The sequence below is a fragment of the Episyrphus balteatus genome, chromosome 3, assembly GCF_945859705.1.
Source record: "Episyrphus balteatus chromosome 3, idEpiBalt1.1, whole genome shotgun sequence".
Lineage (NCBI taxonomy): Eukaryota > Metazoa > Arthropoda > Insecta > Diptera > Syrphidae > Episyrphus > Episyrphus balteatus.
In genome coordinates this window covers 127,302,010-127,323,915 of record NC_079136.1, presented here as the reverse complement: position 1 = coordinate 127,323,915, position 21,906 = coordinate 127,302,010, and the positions used below count along the sequence as shown (strand labels likewise).

Genomic DNA, 21,906 nt, shown 5'->3' with positions numbered 1-21,906 from the left:
GTGATGGTTTGCCAGGTTTCAAGACCATTATTACTTCTGCGACTTTCCATTGATTTGGAATGTATTCTAACCTTAAAGTGGCATTCATTATATAGAGGAGATTTATTAAACCTTTCCGTGGGAGCATTTTAAGAATTTCCGCTGTAATTAAGTCGTATCCGGGTGCTTTTTTTGGCTTTAGCTTCTTAATTTCTTTTTTTAATTCGGCGAGTGTAACATTTCTTGTGATAAAGCTTTCACTTGACGTTAAATTCATATTTATACTATCATTCAATGCTTGCCCATTGAATGGTTTGAATGTGTCCTCTAGGTAATCAGCGAAAACGTTTGCTTTCTCTTTGTCGCTTCTTGCCCATGCATTTTGGTCTTTCATAATCGGAGGTGCTGGAAGCTTAGGTTTTTTCGTGGCTTTTATAGCTTTCCATAGAGAGTAGTTAGATTCTTTACCTGCCGTCAAATTTTCAAGGTAATTTTTAGCTTCGCGGTTCTTGAAATCTGATATCATTTTTTTAAGCAAATTACTTAAGCGATTTGAATTAGATTTGTGTTGAGGAGCACGAGTTTGTTGCCATTTTTTACGCGCTTTTCGCTTTTCTTTAAGTACGTCTTTTATCTCTTGGGGATATTTAGCATCTTTGTACCCTGAAATTTCTCTTTGGCAAGGGGTATTGTTCCATGCGGCTTTTTGAACAACATGCACAAAATTATCTACCGCTTTCTCAAGCTCAAGAGGTGTCTGTAGTGATACCCTTAATTCAACATTATCCTCAATATCTTTCTTAAAGCCTTCCCAGTTAGTTTTACCGTTTGTTAGTCTAGGTGGCATTTCAACTTTAACAAGACTTTCGCTGATTGTGAGTATAACGAGAGAGTGGTCTGAAAAAAGATCAAAGCATTCCGTTATTTTAATTCGATTTGACGGTATTCCCCTGACTATAAAGTAATCAATCAGGTCAGGTATTTTGGAAGTATCTGCCGGCCAATAAGTTGGTTTCCCAGTAGAATGAAAGTCACAATTGTTCTCCATACCGGCTTCGTATAACGCTCGGCCTTTTTGAGATATACATCTAGAACCCCAAAACGTGTGCTTTGCATTAAAGTCGCCGCCGATAATTAAAGTTGGTCTAAGTAATTTTAGCAAGTTTGAAAATTCATTTTTATCAATTTTGTACCGCGGAGGGCAGTATATAGATGAGATATTAAGTACATCATGATGCTTAGTTTCAACTTGCACACTTATAAGTTGCATCGATTCAAGCTCAAGCTTAAGGCCTGTCGAGTGTTTAACACAATCTTTTATGTATAATGATGCTCCGCCTCTTGCTTTGTTCGACGGATGAATTGCGTGGTAATCTAGAAAACCATTTATATTGAAATTTGATTCTTTTTTAACATGGGTTTCTGATATCAGACAAATGTCAATATCTTTTTCCCGCATAACCATTTCTAATTCTCCAAGTCTTTGCCATAATCCGTTGGCGTTCCATGTTATAATTTTAAGCTTTTCCATCATTTATATTTTGAATAGTGTTGGATAAAATAAAATCTTCGAGTTTAGAAAGCCTTTCAGACATAAATTTGTTAAGTTTTAACTGATCCTCAAATTTTGACAAAATTAATTATGATTAAATTATATTGACAGATGAAAATCAATTTTTCTTTTTTATATGTACATTCGGAAGCAGATATCTTCCAACCCAAGTCTCGAAACAAGTTTTTATTGAAATATATGAATTTTGCAATAAGCAGGAAAAATGGAAAAATTACAATTTATTTAAGAGATTTTTCGAAAAAAATCCTCGAAATATTTTTTTCTTTCTTTCGGAACCAGATATTTTCGGATCAAGGTCTCGAAACAAGATTTGGTTTGAAATTATAAGACCACAATGATCAGGCGTATAAATTTAGGTACAAAAATTACAAATCTATTTTTTTTAGGATTTTCGAGAAAAAATCAAGTTTAACCCCTTGCCTAAAAAATAGAGATTTTCAAAAATTTCCTCCAAATCCATCGATTGATCGTCAAAATAAGGGCCTATTTAAGTTCTATTTATAACAAAAAAACCAAAAGTTTCTTAAAGTGCTGGTCGCTGAGTTATTGGCATCGAAATATCGAAAAATCAAAATATTTTTTTTCTTTCATTCGGAAGCAGATATTTTTGGATCAAGGTCTCGGAACAAGATTTGGTTTGCAGATATGAGTTCATAATGAGCAGGCCTATAAAATAAGGTACAAAAATTACAAATCTATTTTTTTTTAGGATTTTCGAGGAAAAATCAAGGTTAAGCCCTTGCCTAAAAAATAGAGATTTTCAAAAATTTCCTCCAAATCCATCGAGTGATCGTCAAAATAAGGGCCTATTTAAGTTCTATTCATAACAAAAAACCAAAAGTTTCTTAAAGTGCTGGTCGCTGAGTTATTGGCATCGAAATATCGAAAAATCAAAATATTTTTTTTCTTTCATTCGGAAGCAGATATTTTCGGATCAAGGTCTCAAAACAAGATTTGGTTTGCAAATATGAGTCCACAATGAGGCGTATAAATTTGCGTTAAAAAGTTACAAATCTATTTTTTAAGGATTTTCGAGAAAAAATCAAGGTTAACCCCTTGACTAAAAAATAGAGATTTTCAAAAATTTCATCCAAATCTATCGCCTGATACATCAAAAGAAGGGCCTATTTAAGTTCTATTTATAACAAAAAAACCAAAAGTTTCTTAAAGTGCTGGTCGCTGAGTTATTGGCATCGAAATATCGAAAAATCAAAATATTTGTTTTATTTCATTCGGAAGCAGATATTTTCGGATCAAGGTCTCGGAACAAGATTTGGTTTGCAGATATGAGTTCATAATGAGCAGGCCTATAAAATAAGGTACAAAAATTACAAATCTATTTTTTAAGGATTTTCGAGAAAAAATCAAGGTTAACCCCTTGCCTAAAAAATAGGGATTTTCAAAAATTTCCTCCAAATCCATCGAGTGATATATCAAAAGTAAGGTTTTTTTTAAGCTCTATTAACGAATAAAAACAAAAATTTTTTTGAGGTCTTAAAAAAATATTTTTCTATTTTCTATGTAGAAAATTTTATTCATAAAAGATTTCCGAAAAAATTCTAACTTTCTGAGCAAATACGTTCCACCCACTCATGTACTCTTGTATATTGTTATCTCTTATCACACATGATATCGTAAGATCGTAAGAAATTGCTCTAAAATTGTGATTGTTATCTAGCCATAAAATAACTGCCATTCCTTAAACGTACTTTTCGACGTTGCAAAACTCAAAAAAATATCATTCTTATGAAATCTTTCTACGCGTTAAGTATTCTTCACTATTTTTTTTTTTTTTGAATTTTATCCTAGTATAAACGTTTTTTTTTTTTATAAATTTTTGTTCTATGAACATTAAAAGAAATCATATCAAGTGTTTTGTTACAATGTTTGCAGTAAAAGCTCTTGTTATCTGTTTATTGTGTATAATATATTTTTACTTACAAAAAGGTTAATTAAATAGGAATAAATCAACAAAAAAGATTTCGGCAAAAAATATTCTTTTAAACAGATTTACCATCTCAGATTATTTATTTTTTTTTTTTTTTATCTGATAAACCTTTGTATAAAAGATATTAAGATTATATCTCGTTTTGTTGAATTTGGCTTACTCCAAAATTATCATTTTATTTTTACCTTCATTGTCTTAATTTTTTTTATTTTTTATCTTTTCAATAGATGATATTTTAACTGATGTTCCCTTAGAAGCTAATAATGACAATTCTGATCTTGATTCTGCAAAAATTATGTTTATGTATGGGTAAGTCAAAAAAAAAATAAAATTTATTTCAAATGCAATTAAATAAATAAAAATCGTTATTGTTTATAGACCAACAATTGAAGATTACGTGGAATATGATTTAAAGGATGCAGCTTCACTTCTAATAAAACATCCCAAATTTATTCATAATCAAACTCATATGTTTATGGGTGGATATTTGTATTATAAACTTTATCCTGGTACAATTATGATGGCTATATCATATTACCACAGGAACACAACAAATTTTTTAGATCTCCAATGGGAAGGATTAGCCAATGGAGATTATAATTCAGCTCAAGAAAATGTTATAAGGGTAATTATTAAATACAATATTATATTTATAAACTATTAATATAAAGGGCAAAAGTAGGGCTACAGCCAGCGATGCCAACTGAGGCATAATTTTATTAGCTAAGGCATTGAGGCTTACTTTTTGCCAAAAAGGCATAATTTTTTTCATTCTACTCTTGATTTGTATTTTAAAAGTTTCTTATAATTTTTTTAAATATTTTGATAAAAAAAAGACAAAACTAATATATTCTATATCTTTTAAATAAAGGTTGTTCGAAATTTTATCTACAGAATTGGTTTTTACCATCTAACTCTTGTTAGTGTTTAATTTTTCGAAGAATTTTGTTCACACTAATCACTTTTACTAGAAAAGAATCTAATTTTGTTGCTGTAAAAAGGTCTAAAATAGGCTAATATTTTTTAGTAGTGAAAAAAATTGGCCGCTAATTTCTTTCAATTATATGAAGCAACGTCTTGAAATATTCCTTCCGAAGAAAATAAGTTGCCGTTACGTGACAAATAAAGCTGAAACACAATCACGCTTGCCGTCGATTTTGACAACTGCCAAAAGTTCAACCATACGAAATCTGTATAACCTCCCACAATGACGCTTTTCTTACGTACGCTTTTTTTGACAAACGTAAGGAAACGTAAGAAAGCGAGCAAAAGTTCAACCAGACTGAACTTTTGCTCGCTTTCTGACATTTATCAGGCATAGTTACAGTCACCCACATTATTATTGCGCCAAATGTGAATAAAAAAAAATAAATTATTGCAAACCTAGGTGTGTTTTTTAATTTCTCTATATAGATTTTGCACAAAAAAACGACATCGAGATATTTTAAATCAAAACAATTTACGTATTAAAAACAAAAATAATTTAATGATGTTGTAGACAGAGTTTTATTGTTAAAAACAATTTATTTTGATTGGTTTTGTTTTTATAACTATAGGATTAAAGAATAAACAAATTTCTATGCATTTTTTAAACACATTAATATCCTTTTTCATTTTTCCACAATTAAATCAAGATAAGGGACCTGGCCCAATAATTTTGTGAGTGACTGTGTTTTTTTTTTTTATTTGACAGCAGATTTTTTGTTTCAATCAGCTGTTCGAAGTCAAAGTGACAGAAGCGCGCTTTGAGGATTTCTCAACGTAACGCGATGACGCGTCTGGCAAAGCGTGATTGTGTTTCAGCTTATAAGTTGCCTTAGCCCTGATTTTTCAATCGTCAGTTAGATTATATCAGAAGAATAAATTTCAATATAAAAAATTTTTATTCCTAGGAATAATCTCTATCTGAGGTTTATCTGACTATTGAAAAATTGGCCCTTAATGTATAAATTAATTAAATAAACATTTCGTTTTGTGTACTTGCACTTTTTGTATATATAATTTTTTAAACATAAACTAAGAAATTTAATTTGAGGCATAATTTATTTGAAAAGGCATAATTTTTTTTCAAGTGAGGCATAATTTGGACGGAATGGGTTGGCAACGCTGGCTACAGCCATAATAGGAATGTTCTTGTCAAATGCCAATGCCAACTCGCCTGATAAATTACTCAAAATAAAGAAAAATTTGCTGTAAAGTTGTTATATAAAAAAAAAGTTGCGCATACACCCCAGTGACCTTCTTAGTTAAACCGCTCAAAATAATAAAAAAAAAATGTTATCTCGAAGTCGGATTGTTTAAATTGTTATGACAGATCATATAAGACTTCTATAACTGTTGTGTAAACTGGATTTTAATTTGAAACAAAAAAAAATCAACGAATTAATCAAATAACATAGTGATTTTTTTTTTTTTTTTTTTTTCAAAAGCTTTCTCTAAGAGTCGCTGATTTTATCATTGAGCTGTTCAAGTTGGGAGTTCCACAGGATTCACTCAGTTTAAGTGGGCAATCTATGGGTGGTCGTGGTGTAGCAGTTTTTGCTCGAGATGTAATTGAAAGAAGCAATGGAACAATGATAGTATCACGGTAGGTTCGAAATTTACCTTTCATAGTTGACTTCAAATAAACATTAAAAAAAATTCTAGAATAACAGCCTTAGATCCTTCAAACGAAGAGGCTCACGATGATTTCATATTACCATTTATTGAAAAGTCTTTTGCTAAATTTGTTGATGTAATTCATACGGATGCTGGAGGAATAGGAACAACTAAAAGTATGGGACATGCTAATTTTTGGGTTAATAATGGAACAGCATTTCAACCAGGATGTCCAACAGATGGTACTGCTGGTTAGTTATTATTAATAACACTGGTCAACAAGGTTTTTGCCACAAGAACCAAAATATACTTTTCTATAGGTTTTTGATGTGCTGAAGTTATTGGCCTCCGTTTTTGAAATATTACCGTTAGAAAACTCAAAAAAAACGTCATTTTGGCTGTTTTCGAGGTTATGTTCTTATGTGGTGTAATTCATTATGAATACATTTGTAGCGGTGTCTATAAGAATATATAGATATCTCTTTTACTCCCCGAGACATTAAATATTTAAGTAGCGGACCGCTACTCTTGAAATATTACTGTTATAAAATGCAAAAAAAAAGGTTTTTTCATAACGGTTATATTTCAATAACGGGAGGCTAATAAAATTTTTCTAATTGCGGATTCAAGTTCAGCAACCCAAAAACCTCTAGAAAAGTACATTTTGGTTCTTGCGGCAAACATTTTATGACCAATGGATTAAACTTTAGATTAAATTTAGTTTCTCTTTGGCTTATTAACTGAAACTTTAGATATCTCGAGCAATAAAAGGGATATCAGGTAAATTTAAACAGTTTTTTAAAGAAGAATATCTGTTCTTATAATCAAATTTGTTACAAATTTGTGTATAATGAATTACCCCACATAAAAACAGAAGCTCGAAAACAGCCAAAATGACGTTTTTTAGCTTTTTATAACGGTAATATTTCAAAAACGGAGGCCAACTAAATTTTTCTGACTTCAGTTTAGAGTTCAGCACATTAAAAACCTCTAGAAAAGTATTTCTTGGTTCTTGTGGCAAAAAAAAAAGTTCAATTTTGTTGACCAGTGTAATTATTATCTCAATAAATTTTGATTGTTTCTATATTAATTTTTTTTTTAACAGAGATATGCAGTCATAAAAAAGCACCTGTCTATTGGGCAGAAACTGTAGCTTATGGCAAATGGAAACCAATTTTAGCTTATCCTTCGGAAAGTTATGATGAATTATTGAAGAATGGAGTTGAGCCTTATAAAAATTCAGCTGTTTTAATGGGAATCGACTGTCCACCAACGTATGAAATTCAAATTAAAAAAAAAAATAATTTTTTTTTTAAATATTTATTTATTTTAGTGCAAGGGGAAATTACTATTTACAGCATAGTACCAATTTTGCTGATTATTATTCTATACCAAAATTTGACTGAATATTTAAGCTGAATTAAGAATAAAATTTAATATCCTATAGGTAAATTTTAATGTATAGAAAGTATTTTTTCTAATAGACAAATTATGAAAATAAATAAAAATTAAACTTATTTGTTTATTTTTTTTTTCTCACAAACAAAAAAAAAACACTAAAAATATACTTCTCTAAGCCGCTACTGAATGTAAGAAAACATTTCGATTGCAAATAATTAAGCAACCAAACCTGCAAGAAACTTTTAGTTTTCAGTTATGAATAGAGCTTAAAGAGGCCCTTCTTTTGATGTACCACTTGATGGATTTGGAAGAAATTTTTGAAAATCCCTATTTTTTAGGCAAGGGGTTAACCTTGATTTTTTCTTGAAAATCCTTAAAAAATAGATTTGTAATTTGTATACCTTATTTTATAGGCCTGCTCATTGTGAACTCATATCTGCAAACCAAATCTTGTTTCGAGACCTTGATTAGAAAATATCTGCTTCCGAATGAAAGAAAAAAAATATTTTGATTTTTTGATATTTCGATGACAATAACTTAGCTACCGGATCTTCAAAAAACTTTTGGTTTTCAGTTATATAAAGAGCTTAAAGGGAACTTTCTTTTGATGTATCACTCGATAGATTTCGAGGAAGTTTTTGAAAATGCCTATTTTTTAGGCAAGGGATTAACTTTGATTTTTTCTCGAAAATCCCAAAAAAAATAGATTTGTAAATGTATAGACTTGCACATTGTGAACTCATATCTGCAAACCAAATCTTGTTTCGAGACCTTGATCCGAAAATATATGTATGCTTCCGAATTTAGGAAAAAAAAAATATTTCGATTGCAAATAATTCAGCAACCAGACCTGCAAGAAATATTACTCATAATTTTACTCAGTAAAATAACCCTTAAAGAATGTCGTCGTCTTCTCATTTGACGAAAAGTTTTGTCCTCCGTAATTTCTCCCAAAGAGCATTGTATTTGTTTAACAAGTAACCATAAAGTATAATTAATTCGAAACACACAACACACCCTCCAAATTTAGTAATCCTTTTCTTCTTTGTCGACTCGACACTGTCGCTTTTCTTCAGTGGGTCCAACAGTTAATATTCCACAACTCAAATACAAATTTCCGCCTACGGCAGCAGGAAAAGTGAAAATGGACACACAAAACGTGTCATTGAATTAATTTAAAATCACCATTCAAGATAAAGCAACCGAGGGAATATGCACATACAAATCTAATTTCAATTCCCACTGGACTCTATGAATCACCTCTTTCCATATGAAATAATAACAACCATTTTCAGTTTATTTTTATAATAATCATAATTTTTCATTTTTATTCAAATTATAAGAATTTTATATTTGTTTGCTTGTTGTTGTATTTTTTTTTTTTTGTTGTTTTGTTTTTGTTTGTTTTATTAATTTTAAAATAAATAAAAATTAGAAAATAAAAATTGTTCTTTCTCTAATATATATATAAGATTTGTAATGATTTTTTGTTACCTTTTATTTTCTTTTTTTTTTTTTCTGTTAGCTTATTTTCTTTGTTTTATTTTTTTTTTTTTTAATATTTTCTTGCTTCTTTATGTTTGTTTTGTTTTTTACTTTGTACATAACTACATTATATACAATAAACAAAAAATGTTATTCAACATAAAAAAATATACATGATTTTAAGGGCGGGTGGTTTTTTTTAACATAAATACAAAGTACATAAGGAAATATAAATCTGATTCATGTTAAGTTTCTTTAAATTTTTTTTTTGTTTCATGAAACGACAAAGAAAATTAGAGAAAACCCTAATTGTTTAAAAATTTAAAACTACCAACTAACTTCTAATTTGTGTGTTTTTTTGTTTTTGTTTAATTTATATTTATGTAAATATGAAAGGGAGTACAAAATAAAATTGTTTTTTATTTTTCAATAGATAAAACTAGAACTAAGTGTTTATTATAATTTTATTTTTTCTATTAGTTTTTACAAACTTTGTTTGCATAAGTTTCACTTTTTGTTGTTGTTTGTTTTTTTTTTTAGGTTAATAAAAAAGAAAAAAAAAGATTAAAAATAAAACATAAAAGTAAGGAAGTTTAAGTCTTTGACTTATGGTATTAACAACAAAAAAAAGTATAAGTATAAATATACTTGTTTTTTTTTTATCACAAAAAGTGGGAAATATTTTTGATGTAGGTAATTCATTTTCTTTTCAAAATTTTTAAATAAACAACGAAAAATCACATTTAACAATGAGTGTGATGAGTGATGATGACAAATAATAAAATTAACAGTATACATATTTATTTATGTTTTAAAAATTAGAAACAACAAAATTTTTAACTCAATTTGTTTGATAAAACAATAAAAAAAAAAAAAGAAGGAAAGAAGAAATTTAGACATTCAACGTTAGGTTTCCACTAGTCTGTTTACCAAATAAAATAAATTGTTGTTATGGAAAGAAACTAGTAGAAACCTAGAAACTATTAAATTTTCAATTCTTAATTCTCTTCCAATAAGCTTTGGAAATAATTTTTTTTACGTATTAAGTCAGCAGTATTTAAAAAACGTATGCCAGTGGTTTAAGTAAGCTTTAATTTGAACACATTATAAATTTGATTATTTGAAAATCTTTGAGAACCGTTTGCTCAAAAGAAATTTTAAAATTTAACCTTTTAACAAATAGCCCTGAGAGTTCAAAATAATGACAAAATTTGTGTAGACAAAAAAACATGACTTCGATCAAATTTACGAAAGTGATAGGTACATACACTCCTCGCCACTTGAATAGGACACCCTTTTTGTTTTTAATAAAGTGGATATAACTCCAGTCTCTTAATAGTTAGCTGTTCAATATTTTACTATTTTGTGTGTCCCCTTATGCACTCTCTCTGTGAGCAAGATCATTCATTTTCAATGCCCCGTTAGTTAAATTTTGCAATTTTTTGTGGAACAACTGTGAAAAAATTGCCCCTATTTTTGTTCACTTGAATAGGACACCCCCTTTTTAATTGGTTTTCGGGTGCAAATCAAAGAAGGTGGAAATGCAAAAATGTTTTACAATGTCTTTTAGTAATTTTTAGCTAATTTCAATTTAAATGGGTCGCGCGAAATTATTGGCAGAGGAAGAAATAGCGAAAATCTAGAGTGTCACCCGATTTTTCACCAAAAAGGTAAAAAAACACATCAAAGCCGAAAACTTTTTTCATTTTTTTTTACGAAACGAGTCCAACTGTCGAAAAAATATGAAAGGCTTAACAATGAGTGCCGTTACTGCAGCTGACAGAAGAGCGATTCAACGACTCGCATAAAATTTACATAACTTTGCCGCCGAAAAGAACGAAAAAGTGGTTAAAAAGCAAGTGCATCCGTAGTGAAGCGAGTGATTTCGAAGGCCAAAGACTTGAGGCGATTGCAGCTTAAGAAAAAACCATGGGTTAACACCTGCAGTAAAGAACAACGCCTTAGTTTCGGTCTGTTTTATGACATGAAGTAAAGCATGTTTTCTCCAATGAGAAAAAAAATTAATTTGGGGGTCCAGTTGGCTTTAAATTTTTTGTTTCATATTTTGCGAAGGAAGGACTATCCATTATTTCATAAAAATAATACTTGAGGCCAACGGGGCCCTCTAAATTAATTTTTTTTCTCATTGGAGAAAACATGCTTTACTTCATGTCATAAAACAGACCGAAACTAAGGCGTTGTTCTTTACTGCAGGTGTTAACCCATGGTTTTTTCTTAAGCTGCAATCGCCTCAAGTCTTTGGCCTTCGAAATCACTCGCTTCACTACGGATGCACTTGCTTTTTAACCACTTTTTCGTTCTTTTCGGCGGCAAAGTCATGTAAATTTTATGCGAGTCGTTGAATCGCTCTTCTGTCAGCTGCAGTAACGGCACTCATTGTTAAGCCTTTCATATTTTTTCGACAGTTGGACTCGTTTCGTAAAAAAAAATGAAAAAAGTTTTCGGCTTTGATGCGTTTTTTTACCTTTTTGGTGAAAAATCGGGTGACACTCTAGATTTTCGCTATTTCTTCCTCTGCCAATAATTTCGCGCGACTCATTTAAATTGAAATTAGCTAAAAATTACTAAAAGACATTGTAAAACATTTTTGCATTTCCACCTTCTTTGATTTGCACCCGAAAACCAATTAAAAAGGGGGTGTCCTATTCAAGTGAACAAAAATAGGGGCAATTTTTTCACAGTTGTTCCACAAAAAATTGCAAAATTTAACTAACGGGGCATTGAAAATGAATGATCTTGCTCACAGAGAGAGTGCATAAGGGGACACACAAAATAGTAAAATATTGAACAGCTAACTATTAAGAGACTGGAGTTATATCCACTTTATTAAAAACAAAAAGGGTGTCCTATTCAAGTGGCGAGGAGTGTATATCAGTAATTAAACCATAGTTCTTAAAAAAGAGGGTTACATAATAATGCATTAACGATTCAGTTTTTTTTTTTTAACAAATTGAGGAAAGAGTAAACAAAAAGCCGTATTTCCATCGAAACAAATTATTCAGAAATCACAAAAAAACTGTGACAACAAATATGTCCGGTTTATATGAAAGTCAGTTTTTGAAGACTCATTTTATATAAGAAATAAGGCTTTTTAGCAGTTTCCATTGAAGTCAACATAAGTGTAGTTTTGCTGCCGACTTCACTTAAAAAAATGGAAAAAAATTAAAAGTAGAAATACGGCCTTATGATTATTCACTCCTCAATTATTATAATTTATAACAAAAAAAAAAATTTTGGAAGGATATTCCTATTTTTCTTTTTTTTTACAAAGCAATACTTTCTACCCGTGAAATAGCTATAACCCCAGCCTATGAACTTAATGGTAACACACAAAATTGTTGTTGTTCATTCAAAACCTTCGATACTTTCTTTTATTTGTGCCGATTTCTGCAAACAAAGAAGCTAATAAAACGCACTTTCCTTTCTTTAAAATTTTGTTTTTGTTTTCTATTTTGTTATATTTTTAATATATATAATACCAAAACCTTCATGGGATTAATTTAAAAAAAATAAGTGTTTTAGTTTTTCTAATTGCAGAAATTGGCAAGTCACAAACTCTCCCTGCACTTTTCCCCTTAAGCCTCGTACCTATGCAATTCCATCTAAATTTCAGCTCCCAAAGCAAAATTCTCTCCAAAACCTTAGCTGGGCTTACTTAGGAAAAAGTTTAAAATGGGAATTTCTGAATTTAATTAAATTTCTTTATCCAGTCTTTTGGGTTACATTTGTTCCCTTAGCCTAAAATAACAATTCTTCTCAGCTTTTTTTCGTAAAACTGGCGACTATAATGTATTGCCTGCTCTTTCTATTACTTTGCATTCAATTCATACAATGTTTACCTCAATGCGGTCAGTAATATCTTTTTGATATCTTATCTCTTGACAAACATAAATTCGTAAAAAGCCCATTTGGCGATTTCTACTTTTTGTTTTATTGTCCGTTATTGTTGGTCTGTTTAGGTACATCCCAAAATAAAAAATTATTTCAATTTTGTGCTCGCGAGAAAATGATCAAGTTTCCTTCTTGGGGATTTGTACAGGTAGTACCCAAATAGCCGTGGTACTCCCTAAATTAGAAGTATTTTTTCCTTTTTTGAAATATTTTTAACCAGATTCCTGTTTGGGTACTCAAAAACTGTGTAGTTTTTTACAAGATAAGAGCGCTTGCAAGAGAACAAACAATTTTCCCTTGTTGCGAGTTTCAGCCCAAACAAATTTCAGTGATAAGTGCTCAGCTCAAGTACACATGTAAGGTCTACAATGCATTGATTCGCTTTGACAATGTTAAACAGTCAAATAATTTTTAGGCAAATTTCAAAATATATCCTGGGTGGGTCTTATTTTGTTTTGAATAGTTTATTTAAAAAGTAGAAGTTTTTTGTCTTTAAAGCGTTCGGGTACTTTTGCACAATTTTTCTTTCTATTAGAGAATTGCAACCCCACTTTTTTTAATAAAATATGGCATATATTTATTTTTTGATGATGATAATGTTTTTTGAGACCCAAAAAACATTTGACTAAAGTCAAACAAACCTATTCTATGGGAATAGAAAAGGACAACTTGTGGATGTTTAATGAGAAAATATCGGTTTGAATCTTTTCATACGAAAACGAGCGAACGTAAAACACAGCTCCAACTAGTCTGTAGAAAAAAGTTAACACCTTTATTAAAGTAAAGTCAATGCGTTAAACCATTGTTTCGTATAGACTATTTGGTATTTTAAGAGTCAGTATTTTCTAAACTACTTTCCTTCTCTCTCCTGTTATGTTTTACACTGTTTCTCATTATAACTATAATATGTTCAAATTTAGCTCAATCTTAACCTATTTTGTTCATCAATTTTTTTATATTTTTCTTTTACAATCAATATATTATTTTTTTTTTCGTATATAGGTATAATATTATTGCATGTGTTTGTCTTTGTAAGTATGTAATTAATCATTTCATTTTATATTTCAACTAACTCATTCTTAAATTTTAGTTTCCTTTTTTTCATTTTGACTAAACTAAACAATTATCTGTTGTTTTTTTTAATTTAAGTAGTAATAGGTAGGATATTTTCATTATTATTTTTCTTTTTTGTTTACAATTATAATTTCTTAATTATGTATTTTGAATTTGTGTTTTTAGTTTTTATGTTTTTTAATTCAAAGTTTTTGTTATTCAAATCAAAATAAAATTATATTTTTTAGTTATAATTAAGGTATTCTAAAAGATAGGGTATTAATTCTTTTATATTCTTTTTTTTTTTTTTTTTTCTTAAATTTCACTTAACATACTTCTAGACATAAATAATGTTAATTTGTTTGTTTTTCTTTCATATTTTTAAAATTTTTAATTGATATTTGAATTAAGGTACGAAAGTGATAAAAAGTGAATTTGTTACATAAAATATTTTGTATTTTCTTTTTTAGTTTCATTTGTTGCCAAAAATGTTCACTCATAAATAAGTTTAAGTTTACCAATATTTAAAATGTTTATTTTCATTTATTTTTTTTATTTTTTTTTTTTTTTCATTTAAATATTCCAATTTTTTTTCAATACTGATCCCTTTATTAATATTTTTCCTTATCACGCTATCATAGTGAAAAAAAAATTAATTAACATAGGGTCAGTGGTCTAAAAAAAAAACAGAAAAAGGACACAATTTAACTTTATAATGTGTTTAGTTCTTATAAATAGTTTCACTTTTCTTTCTTCTTTTCAAGTAAAAAAAAATATTGTTTAACTTTGAATAAGGTACGTAAAAAATATTTTTTTTTCTATTTTTTATTTTGTTTGTTTTATTAATAATATTAATATAAAAAAATTATATTAAATGGTTTGTTAAAAATGTGTTTTATTTTTATTTTAATTATTTTTTTAGTTTTAGTTTTGTTTAAATAATAAAATTTGTTTGCTAAATTCTTTTTGTTTATATCTTGTTTATGCTTAGGTTTATTTATTTTTTTTTTACTTAAATGTTTAATTTTGAGAGAAAAAAATAAACAATTAAATTGAAATATTGGATTTTTTAACTATAAGGTATATGGATATAATGAGAAGTTTTCTATATAACTTTTGGTCTATTTTTTTTGTTATTGTTTAATGTTTGTATTTTATAGATAATTTATAAATATTTTGTTTTGTGTGTATTGCAAACTGACTATTGTTCAAATATGATATCATTTATGTTTTTTTTTTTATTTATACTACAAACGCCGTGAGATCTATTATTTAAATAATAAAATTAATAATAAAAAGTTGATCAAATAATATGAATAATTTAGAGATAAGTTTCAATATATTATGTAAGTAAATTCCGATGCGCTATGCTGTCTCTTGAATTTCGACAAAATGTTTTGAAAAAACAAATTTTTTAAAATATGTATAATTTAAAGTAAAATTTTGAAATAAGAAAATTTGATAGTACTAAGATGTAAATTTCAGAAAAAAAAAACCTAGTTCGCAGCGAGTAATCTCTTAGATAAATTACTTAAAAAAAATATGAAAATTCGAGGAGCGAAATTGATTGTACTGTATTTAATTGTGATTATTTATATTTGAGTTGAAGAACGCTTTGGAGCTTATGCTCGATTAAAGATGCCTTGATGTTTTCGTGTGAAACCTTTTACTCACTATTCCTGACTGTAGATAAAACAAAAAAAAAATGGATCACATAGTCCAAATCCACACACAATGAAATCAACGCCAAACCAGAGGAAACGAAAAAAATAAAACAACGACTTTAGTTCTTATGATGAAATTAAGTAGAAGACGATCTCCTCCTTCGAGTTGGGAGACAAAATTGGAAACATCGAGCTAAGAAACCAGATTGCTGACCTTGAGAATTAATACACTGTAGCCAGGGGAATCCGAAGACGGCGCTGCAGCGCCAACTAAATTGAAGTAAGTAAAGTAAGTTAATAAACAAAATATATACATATTTAAGAATTACAAATAAAGTGGAATAAAACGAAAATATAACAATATAGAAAACAAGTACCAATTAAGATAAGATTTGAATGTTAAATAATTTTAATTCAATTTGCGATATTATATTTTTTTATTTGAAATTTCAAAATTGATAGAGAATATTTTGTAATGTAAATATTACACATACACCACAGTGACCGTATAAGTTTAACTGATATCCAAAATGTACGATCACTGAAGAAGTAATGAAACCAGCATTACCTCTGTTATGTAACCACTTTACGAGAAGTTGAAAAGTTAAAAATCCCGGTACTAAGATTATATCGTCTAGAGTCCGCTTAAGGGAGCGTTAAATAAAATAAAATAAAATAAAATAAAATAAAATAAAATAAAATAAAATAAAATAAAATAAAATAAAATAGAACAAAATAAAATAAGGTAAAGGTGAAAAATAAGCAAGCTGCGGTAGTCACATGTTTCGTCGTAAGTTTTACCTAGGACTGAAATTCCGATGTGAATTGTCTATTTTGACTGGAGTATTATGGGCCTTTTAAGAGCTTGTGGAAAACTTTTACTTGAAAATAGTCTAACCTTTAGTTCCTAAACGGTTTAATTACTATTACTATATTTTCTCTTTCCTTAGAAAAAAAATGTCATCAGCATTTTTTAATTGACTCTGGGCGCCGAACAAAAAAGTCTTACGAAATTTATTTCTATCAAAAAACGAATTTAAGGAAATAGCGTAAATTTACAATCCAACTATTCCGATAAATAAATAACAACAAAATAGTTTTTTTTTATATAAATTTTCCTATCAACTTCGCTCTCCCGTTGACTTTATTTTGAATAAAATAAAAGATTAAAAAAAAAAAAACGGATATAAAAGTATAACAAAATAATCAATAGCCAAAATAAAAACATCTACATAGCTTATCATCAATATTAAATAATGTTCTCCTTTTTTTTATTAAAAAACTTAAAAATATATCAAATTTAAAAATATTTTTGTCATTTTTTTTAACAAAAAATCATAATATAATTATTTTCTTCTTTTTTGTAAATATTTAAGGATTAAAATTATTATTTTATTTGTTTTTCTTTTGTTTTATGTTTGTGTTTGCATTAACGCAATATGTCTACTAAGTACTCTTGTACAATTTGTTTGTAATTATTATTTTTGTTTTTTTTTTCTTAAAATTTATGGTTTTCTAAACAATATTTTGTTTTTTAAGTTTTTTTTTAATAGTTTTTTAAATAATATAAAAATAAATTCCACAAAATAAGTATTTTTTGTTTTAATTTGTTTTTTTTTTGTGTTTTTTTTTTATTTATTTTACTCACCACCCTTGACATCAGGAATTACAAGATTGTTCTTCATTTGGAACATGTGGCTGTGGTTGCGACGTCGTTGGTGGTGTTGCTTGTATTGGTGTTGATGTTAATGTTGACCCTGCTACTACTGCTGCTCCTAATGATTCCTCAATTTGTGTTGTTAATGGTATTGTTTGAGGAATTCCTATTAGCGGTACACTGAGCAGTGACGATGGCGACGACGATGACGATGGCAAGGATGCACCTTCTGTTGTTTCAGTTCCACTGCTGCTAGTGCTGCTGCTGCCTGGGCTACCGCCAATCTTCTGTAACGATTGTAGTTGCTCCTCGTTGATTGTATGCTCCGGGGAGATGTTCTCCTTTATTTCCAATTTCATATCACTCGGTATTATATCACAGTCATGTTGTTGTTGTTGGAGCAGTTGCTGCTGCTCCTGGTTGATGTTGGTCGCCTCATTGCCAAAGGCTATATTCTGGCGGAATACTTGTTTGCTAAAGTCTCGCAGCTGTTTGGAGGCAGCATCGAAAAACGATCGTGGCGTCTCTACGGAGGCCACAACCGCCGTTGTTGGTGGCCCACATGCTACATACCCACTCGATACTGCTGCAGCCGTCTGCATTACTGATGTAACGGGCTTGCACATTTCTGTGCCCAATTTGCACCATGGGAATTGATTAGCTGCGGGCGGAGTTCGCCTTCGCACAGGAACTAATGACTGTTGTAGGTCTTCTTCGGATGGTAGTGGTGGTGGGGTGCTTCGATCTTCGCTACTGGTGGTTGAGGTCGTTGTGTCGGGCGAGGAACTTCGATGGAATAAATGGGCTGGATTTTGAAACATGCTCAGGAGGCGATCCACAGTTCCAGGATATGTGGAATTCGGTATCCAGGAGTTTTTTCTTGTTCGACCGGTAGCTGGGGAAGCTCCTGAGGCAACGGCGGGTTCGGATTGCTGATCTTGTGGAACAAGATTTGAATCTTGTGGATCGTATGTAGTAGATTGTGTTGTTGCTGTTGTGGATGTTGTTGTTGTTGTGAATTCTGATTGTGCACTTGAACATGATACTGTGGTAACTGCAATGGAATCAATATTTACATCAGGACTATTTGTGAGAGTTCGTTGATCGTCCTCCACAACTGGCAATGGTGGAGGAGATAGAGAACAAAGATGTTTTTGACACTTTGTTGTTTCATCTTCATCGTGCGGTGGAACTTGCACGGGCGGTGGTGGTGGTGTTGAACTTGCAACACTCGCTAATGCTGAATCCACTCGATCATTTGGTGTAATGGTTTTATTTGTACTTTTATTGAAATCTATCGAATCTAGATTTGATTTGGTATTTGTAGCTGTTGTTGTATTTGTTATTGTTGTTGTTGTGGTTGCTGTTGTTATTGTAACGGCACTACCAGGAGGCAAATTATGATTGAAAGATGGCTCTGCTGTAGAATTGTCTAGAATAGGTGGCGTTGCTGGTGTTGTAATGATTTTTTGCTCTTCAAATGTGCATGGTGGTGGTGGAGGCATCGTCGTCGTCGTTGACGAAGTTGTTGTTGTTATTGACATATTCGTTGAATTCGAATTTGAATTTGTTGATGTTAAAGGTGGTGTTAAAGGCGGCATTTTTATGCTTGGCGCTGTTGGTGGCGATGGCGATGGTGTTATCGGTGGCAAAGTTCGATGTGCAATCGGCACACCTGGATCTTCATAGATCTTCATCACATGGAACCTAGAACGTGGCGATGTTGAGAGCCTCTTAATTGTTGTTGTGGAATCTTTGGAATTGATGATGACACCAGAAGCCGAAGTACTTAATGGTGTCGGTGAAGGCGTGGGGGATGGTGATGGGGACGGGGTCATTGGTGATGTTAAAGGACTAACTTCCGACACACGGAATACTTGAAAGCGACTTTTCGAAGGACTTGGCACTGGGGACGACGACGGTGAGATTGTGGGTGGACTTGGGATAGGAGATCGCAGACGAACACCGGTTTTCTTTTTCACCTCAAGTTTACTGCTGCTGCTGCTAGTTGAAGTGCTGTTATTGATTGATGATGATGATGATGTTGATTGTTGATCAATTATTGCCGCTCGTGGTGGAGCGCTATGGCAAGTTAAGGAGATTTTGCGGGAGCCCAGGTAGTAGCCACCGCGTCGTTTTGCTGCTGATATGGCTGTCGTCTTGTCGGTAGCAGACGCTGCAGTTGGTGGGGGTTGGTTTTCGTTGCGGGCACATAGGGAACGGACGTTTTCTAAAACGCGTGCATAATCGAGTTGAGCATCACTGCCAATCTATAGAAGAAAATAAAAAAGGAAAATTTTGAATTAATTTTTTGTCTGTAGTTGAAATTTTGGATTGGGGAAATAATAATAAAGAACTTGTAACATTCTGGTAACGTTTTTTTTTTTTCATAGGAAAGAACAGAAAAATTAAACCTTTTTTTCAGTGATGGTGAGACGATGACGGCGAGCATGATGAGCTGGATGAGTTTTTAAATTTAAATAGAAAATCAAACTAAGGAAGATGATGGGAATTCATAAACAGCAATATACACATACAACAAAATAAAAAGCTAGGCATTCAAGATTTCAAAATTTAAACAAGAAAAATAAAAACAAAATTTAAAAATATTTTTAAGCCTGTTATCCAATACGCAATTATCTGAAGATATTTCCACGTTTTGTTTTCACATGATTTTCTAAGGAAGTTTGTATATCGTTGATAAAACTCTCCATCTCATAAACAATGTTTTGGTGATAAGCTGTTCCTAGCGTCCATTTTAACAGTGCACTGCTTTTCATTCTTCGAATAGGTAATTCTTGTTCTATCTTCATATTTTGCAGGAGTAATTATATTAATCTCTTGGACAGTAAAATAACCATCCACAGTACTTTTTCAAAACTGTGGATCTCTTCTATCTGTAGATCTTGTCTATCTTTCAAACATTCTTTTTTTGCTAGTTCAAGCAGTAAAATAGTTTAGTATTCTAAGTCATTTTTACTATCAGAGCCAATAGATGCAGACTTACCCAATAAAGCATAGTAATAGGTAGAGGTTGAGAAACTTGAATTTATAAAGTGGCAATTATAGAATTTAATAAAATGACGAAATCATCATTTTTAGGAGCATTTCATAAATGAGAGAATTTACAAATATCCAAATATTATATTTTAATTCACATTCAAGGCATGCTGAGGTGTCATGCTCACTCATGCTTATAATTAAAGCTTAAAAATCATTAATTTTGATTTTATAGTCTCCAAGAAAGTAATTTATTACTAATTCAGATTTGTTCTTCATGTTTGTGTGGTGATTCTCGCTTTCATGCAGAAGATAAATCTTTATTTAGCTTTATTCACTTTTAAAAGTATGATTACCATTTATGTATATAAAATGTTTTTAGATTTGCATAGGAGATCGAGATTTCAACGAAGCTTCGGTGTCTGACACGTGACGCTATAAACTATAAAGTAAAACCATTTAAAACAACTTCAACGGGTGGCAATGGTGCAATGGATGTAGTGCTTGACTGCTAACCTAGAGGTGTGGGTTCGAGCCCTTCCTCAGGCAGCATTCTTTTCTTTATCCCCCAACTTGGAAGCCATCGGTGGGATTATATGAGATAATAAAATCATCTTATTCCCAATTCACTATCTATCTCTCTATTCCTTCTATGTAGTGCCGTGCAGTATGCATTTAAAAGACCTTAGGTCTTACAGGCAATAGTTAAAATTAAGAAAAAAAAAACTTTTTCAAATTGAATTCTATTCATTATTATATTGCGAAAAGTAAATGCATAACTCGTTTTCTTGAAAGCTTTTCACTTATAAAATATGCTTTTTTCTTTATTTCTTTAGCAAAGGAAACATTTGTTTTAGCTAACAAGAAATTGTTTGAACAAGTATTTCACATAGTGACTGCATAAGATTAAGCAGTTAATGCAGTACGGTTTGTTGAGTGTGATAAACGACAAAACGGCCATTTCAAAGTTACGTGGAGGACGTCTGTCCTGACTGACACTTGCTACCCCCTCTATCTCCTTGAAGAAGCAATCCTTAATAACTACCATATAGTTAATCGCTTAGAAGTTTCACTAAAAACTAATCAAATGTAGTTAAATTATACAAATATTAAGACGGTAACGGAGGAGAGGCGTCCGATTAAGTAATTTCAGATTTGTCATTAATGTTCAAAATTTTGTTGTAATCATCTTCGGCATCATTATTGGTTTGATGGAAAATATGATAATGGATGTTTAACCAAAATTCAATACAACACCTAGCGACCCAGCTTTCCAAATAACTGTAGCAACAAGAAAAGCAAACGCGGATAAAAATCAATGAGAAGACGATTAGAAAACTTTTTAGTAAAGACAAAAAACTTTAAAATCCAGGAAGAAATCCAAGAATGCGTTTTTGTGGACATGTGCTAAAAAAATTTGCATGAACTATTGATCGAGTGAACAACACATGTAGGTAACAGAAAGTTTATGTTAAAAAAGAAATTTGATGAGATAGAGGGCCCAGCATGTGATTATCAATTGTACCAAATTTATGACGTAATTTGATAACACTAAACACACATTGATACCAGCAAATTTTAAATTTTAAGAGAACTATTATTCTTAATCCAAAAGAGAAACCTTAACTTCACCGAA

At 30.5% G+C, this 21,906-nt stretch overlaps 2 protein-coding genes across 6 annotated transcripts in view; one reads left to right on the top strand and one right to left on the bottom strand.

The window, feature by feature from the left end:
* The window catches only part of LOC129913026 (phospholipase A1 member A-like), a 43,352-nt gene extending 35,774 nt beyond the window's left edge, over window positions 1-7,578 (top strand). For 2 of the 4 annotated variants that reach the window (XM_055991368.1, XM_055991367.1), the window contains exons 2-7: window positions 3,728-3,809; window positions 3,879-4,125; window positions 5,930-6,087; window positions 6,147-6,349; window positions 7,204-7,372; window positions 7,432-7,578. In XM_055991368.1, coding sequence (XP_055847343.1) covers window positions 3,796-3,809; window positions 3,879-4,125; window positions 5,930-6,087; window positions 6,147-6,349; window positions 7,204-7,372; window positions 7,432-7,504 — 864 coding nt within the window. In that variant the 5' untranslated portion in view covers window positions 3,728-3,795 and the 3' untranslated portion in view covers window positions 7,505-7,578. Of the gene's footprint in view, window positions 1-3,344; window positions 3,500-3,727; window positions 3,810-3,878; window positions 4,126-5,929; window positions 6,088-6,146; window positions 6,350-7,203; window positions 7,373-7,431 lie in introns of those variants that run through there. The other 2 variants (XM_055991366.1, XM_055991365.1) reach the window with 2 other exon arrangements.
* Window positions 7,579-16,456: 8,878 nt separating this feature from the next.
* Window positions 16,457-21,906, bottom strand: part of LOC129913021 (serine-rich adhesin for platelets) — a 54,928-nt gene continuing 49,478 nt past the window's right edge. For both annotated transcript variants that reach the window (XM_055991355.1, XM_055991356.1), the window contains one exon: window positions 16,457-19,540. In XM_055991355.1, the coding sequence (XP_055847330.1) occupies window positions 17,273-19,540 (2,268 nt within the window). In that variant the 3' untranslated portion in view covers window positions 16,457-17,272. The remainder of the gene's footprint in view (window positions 19,541-21,906) is intronic.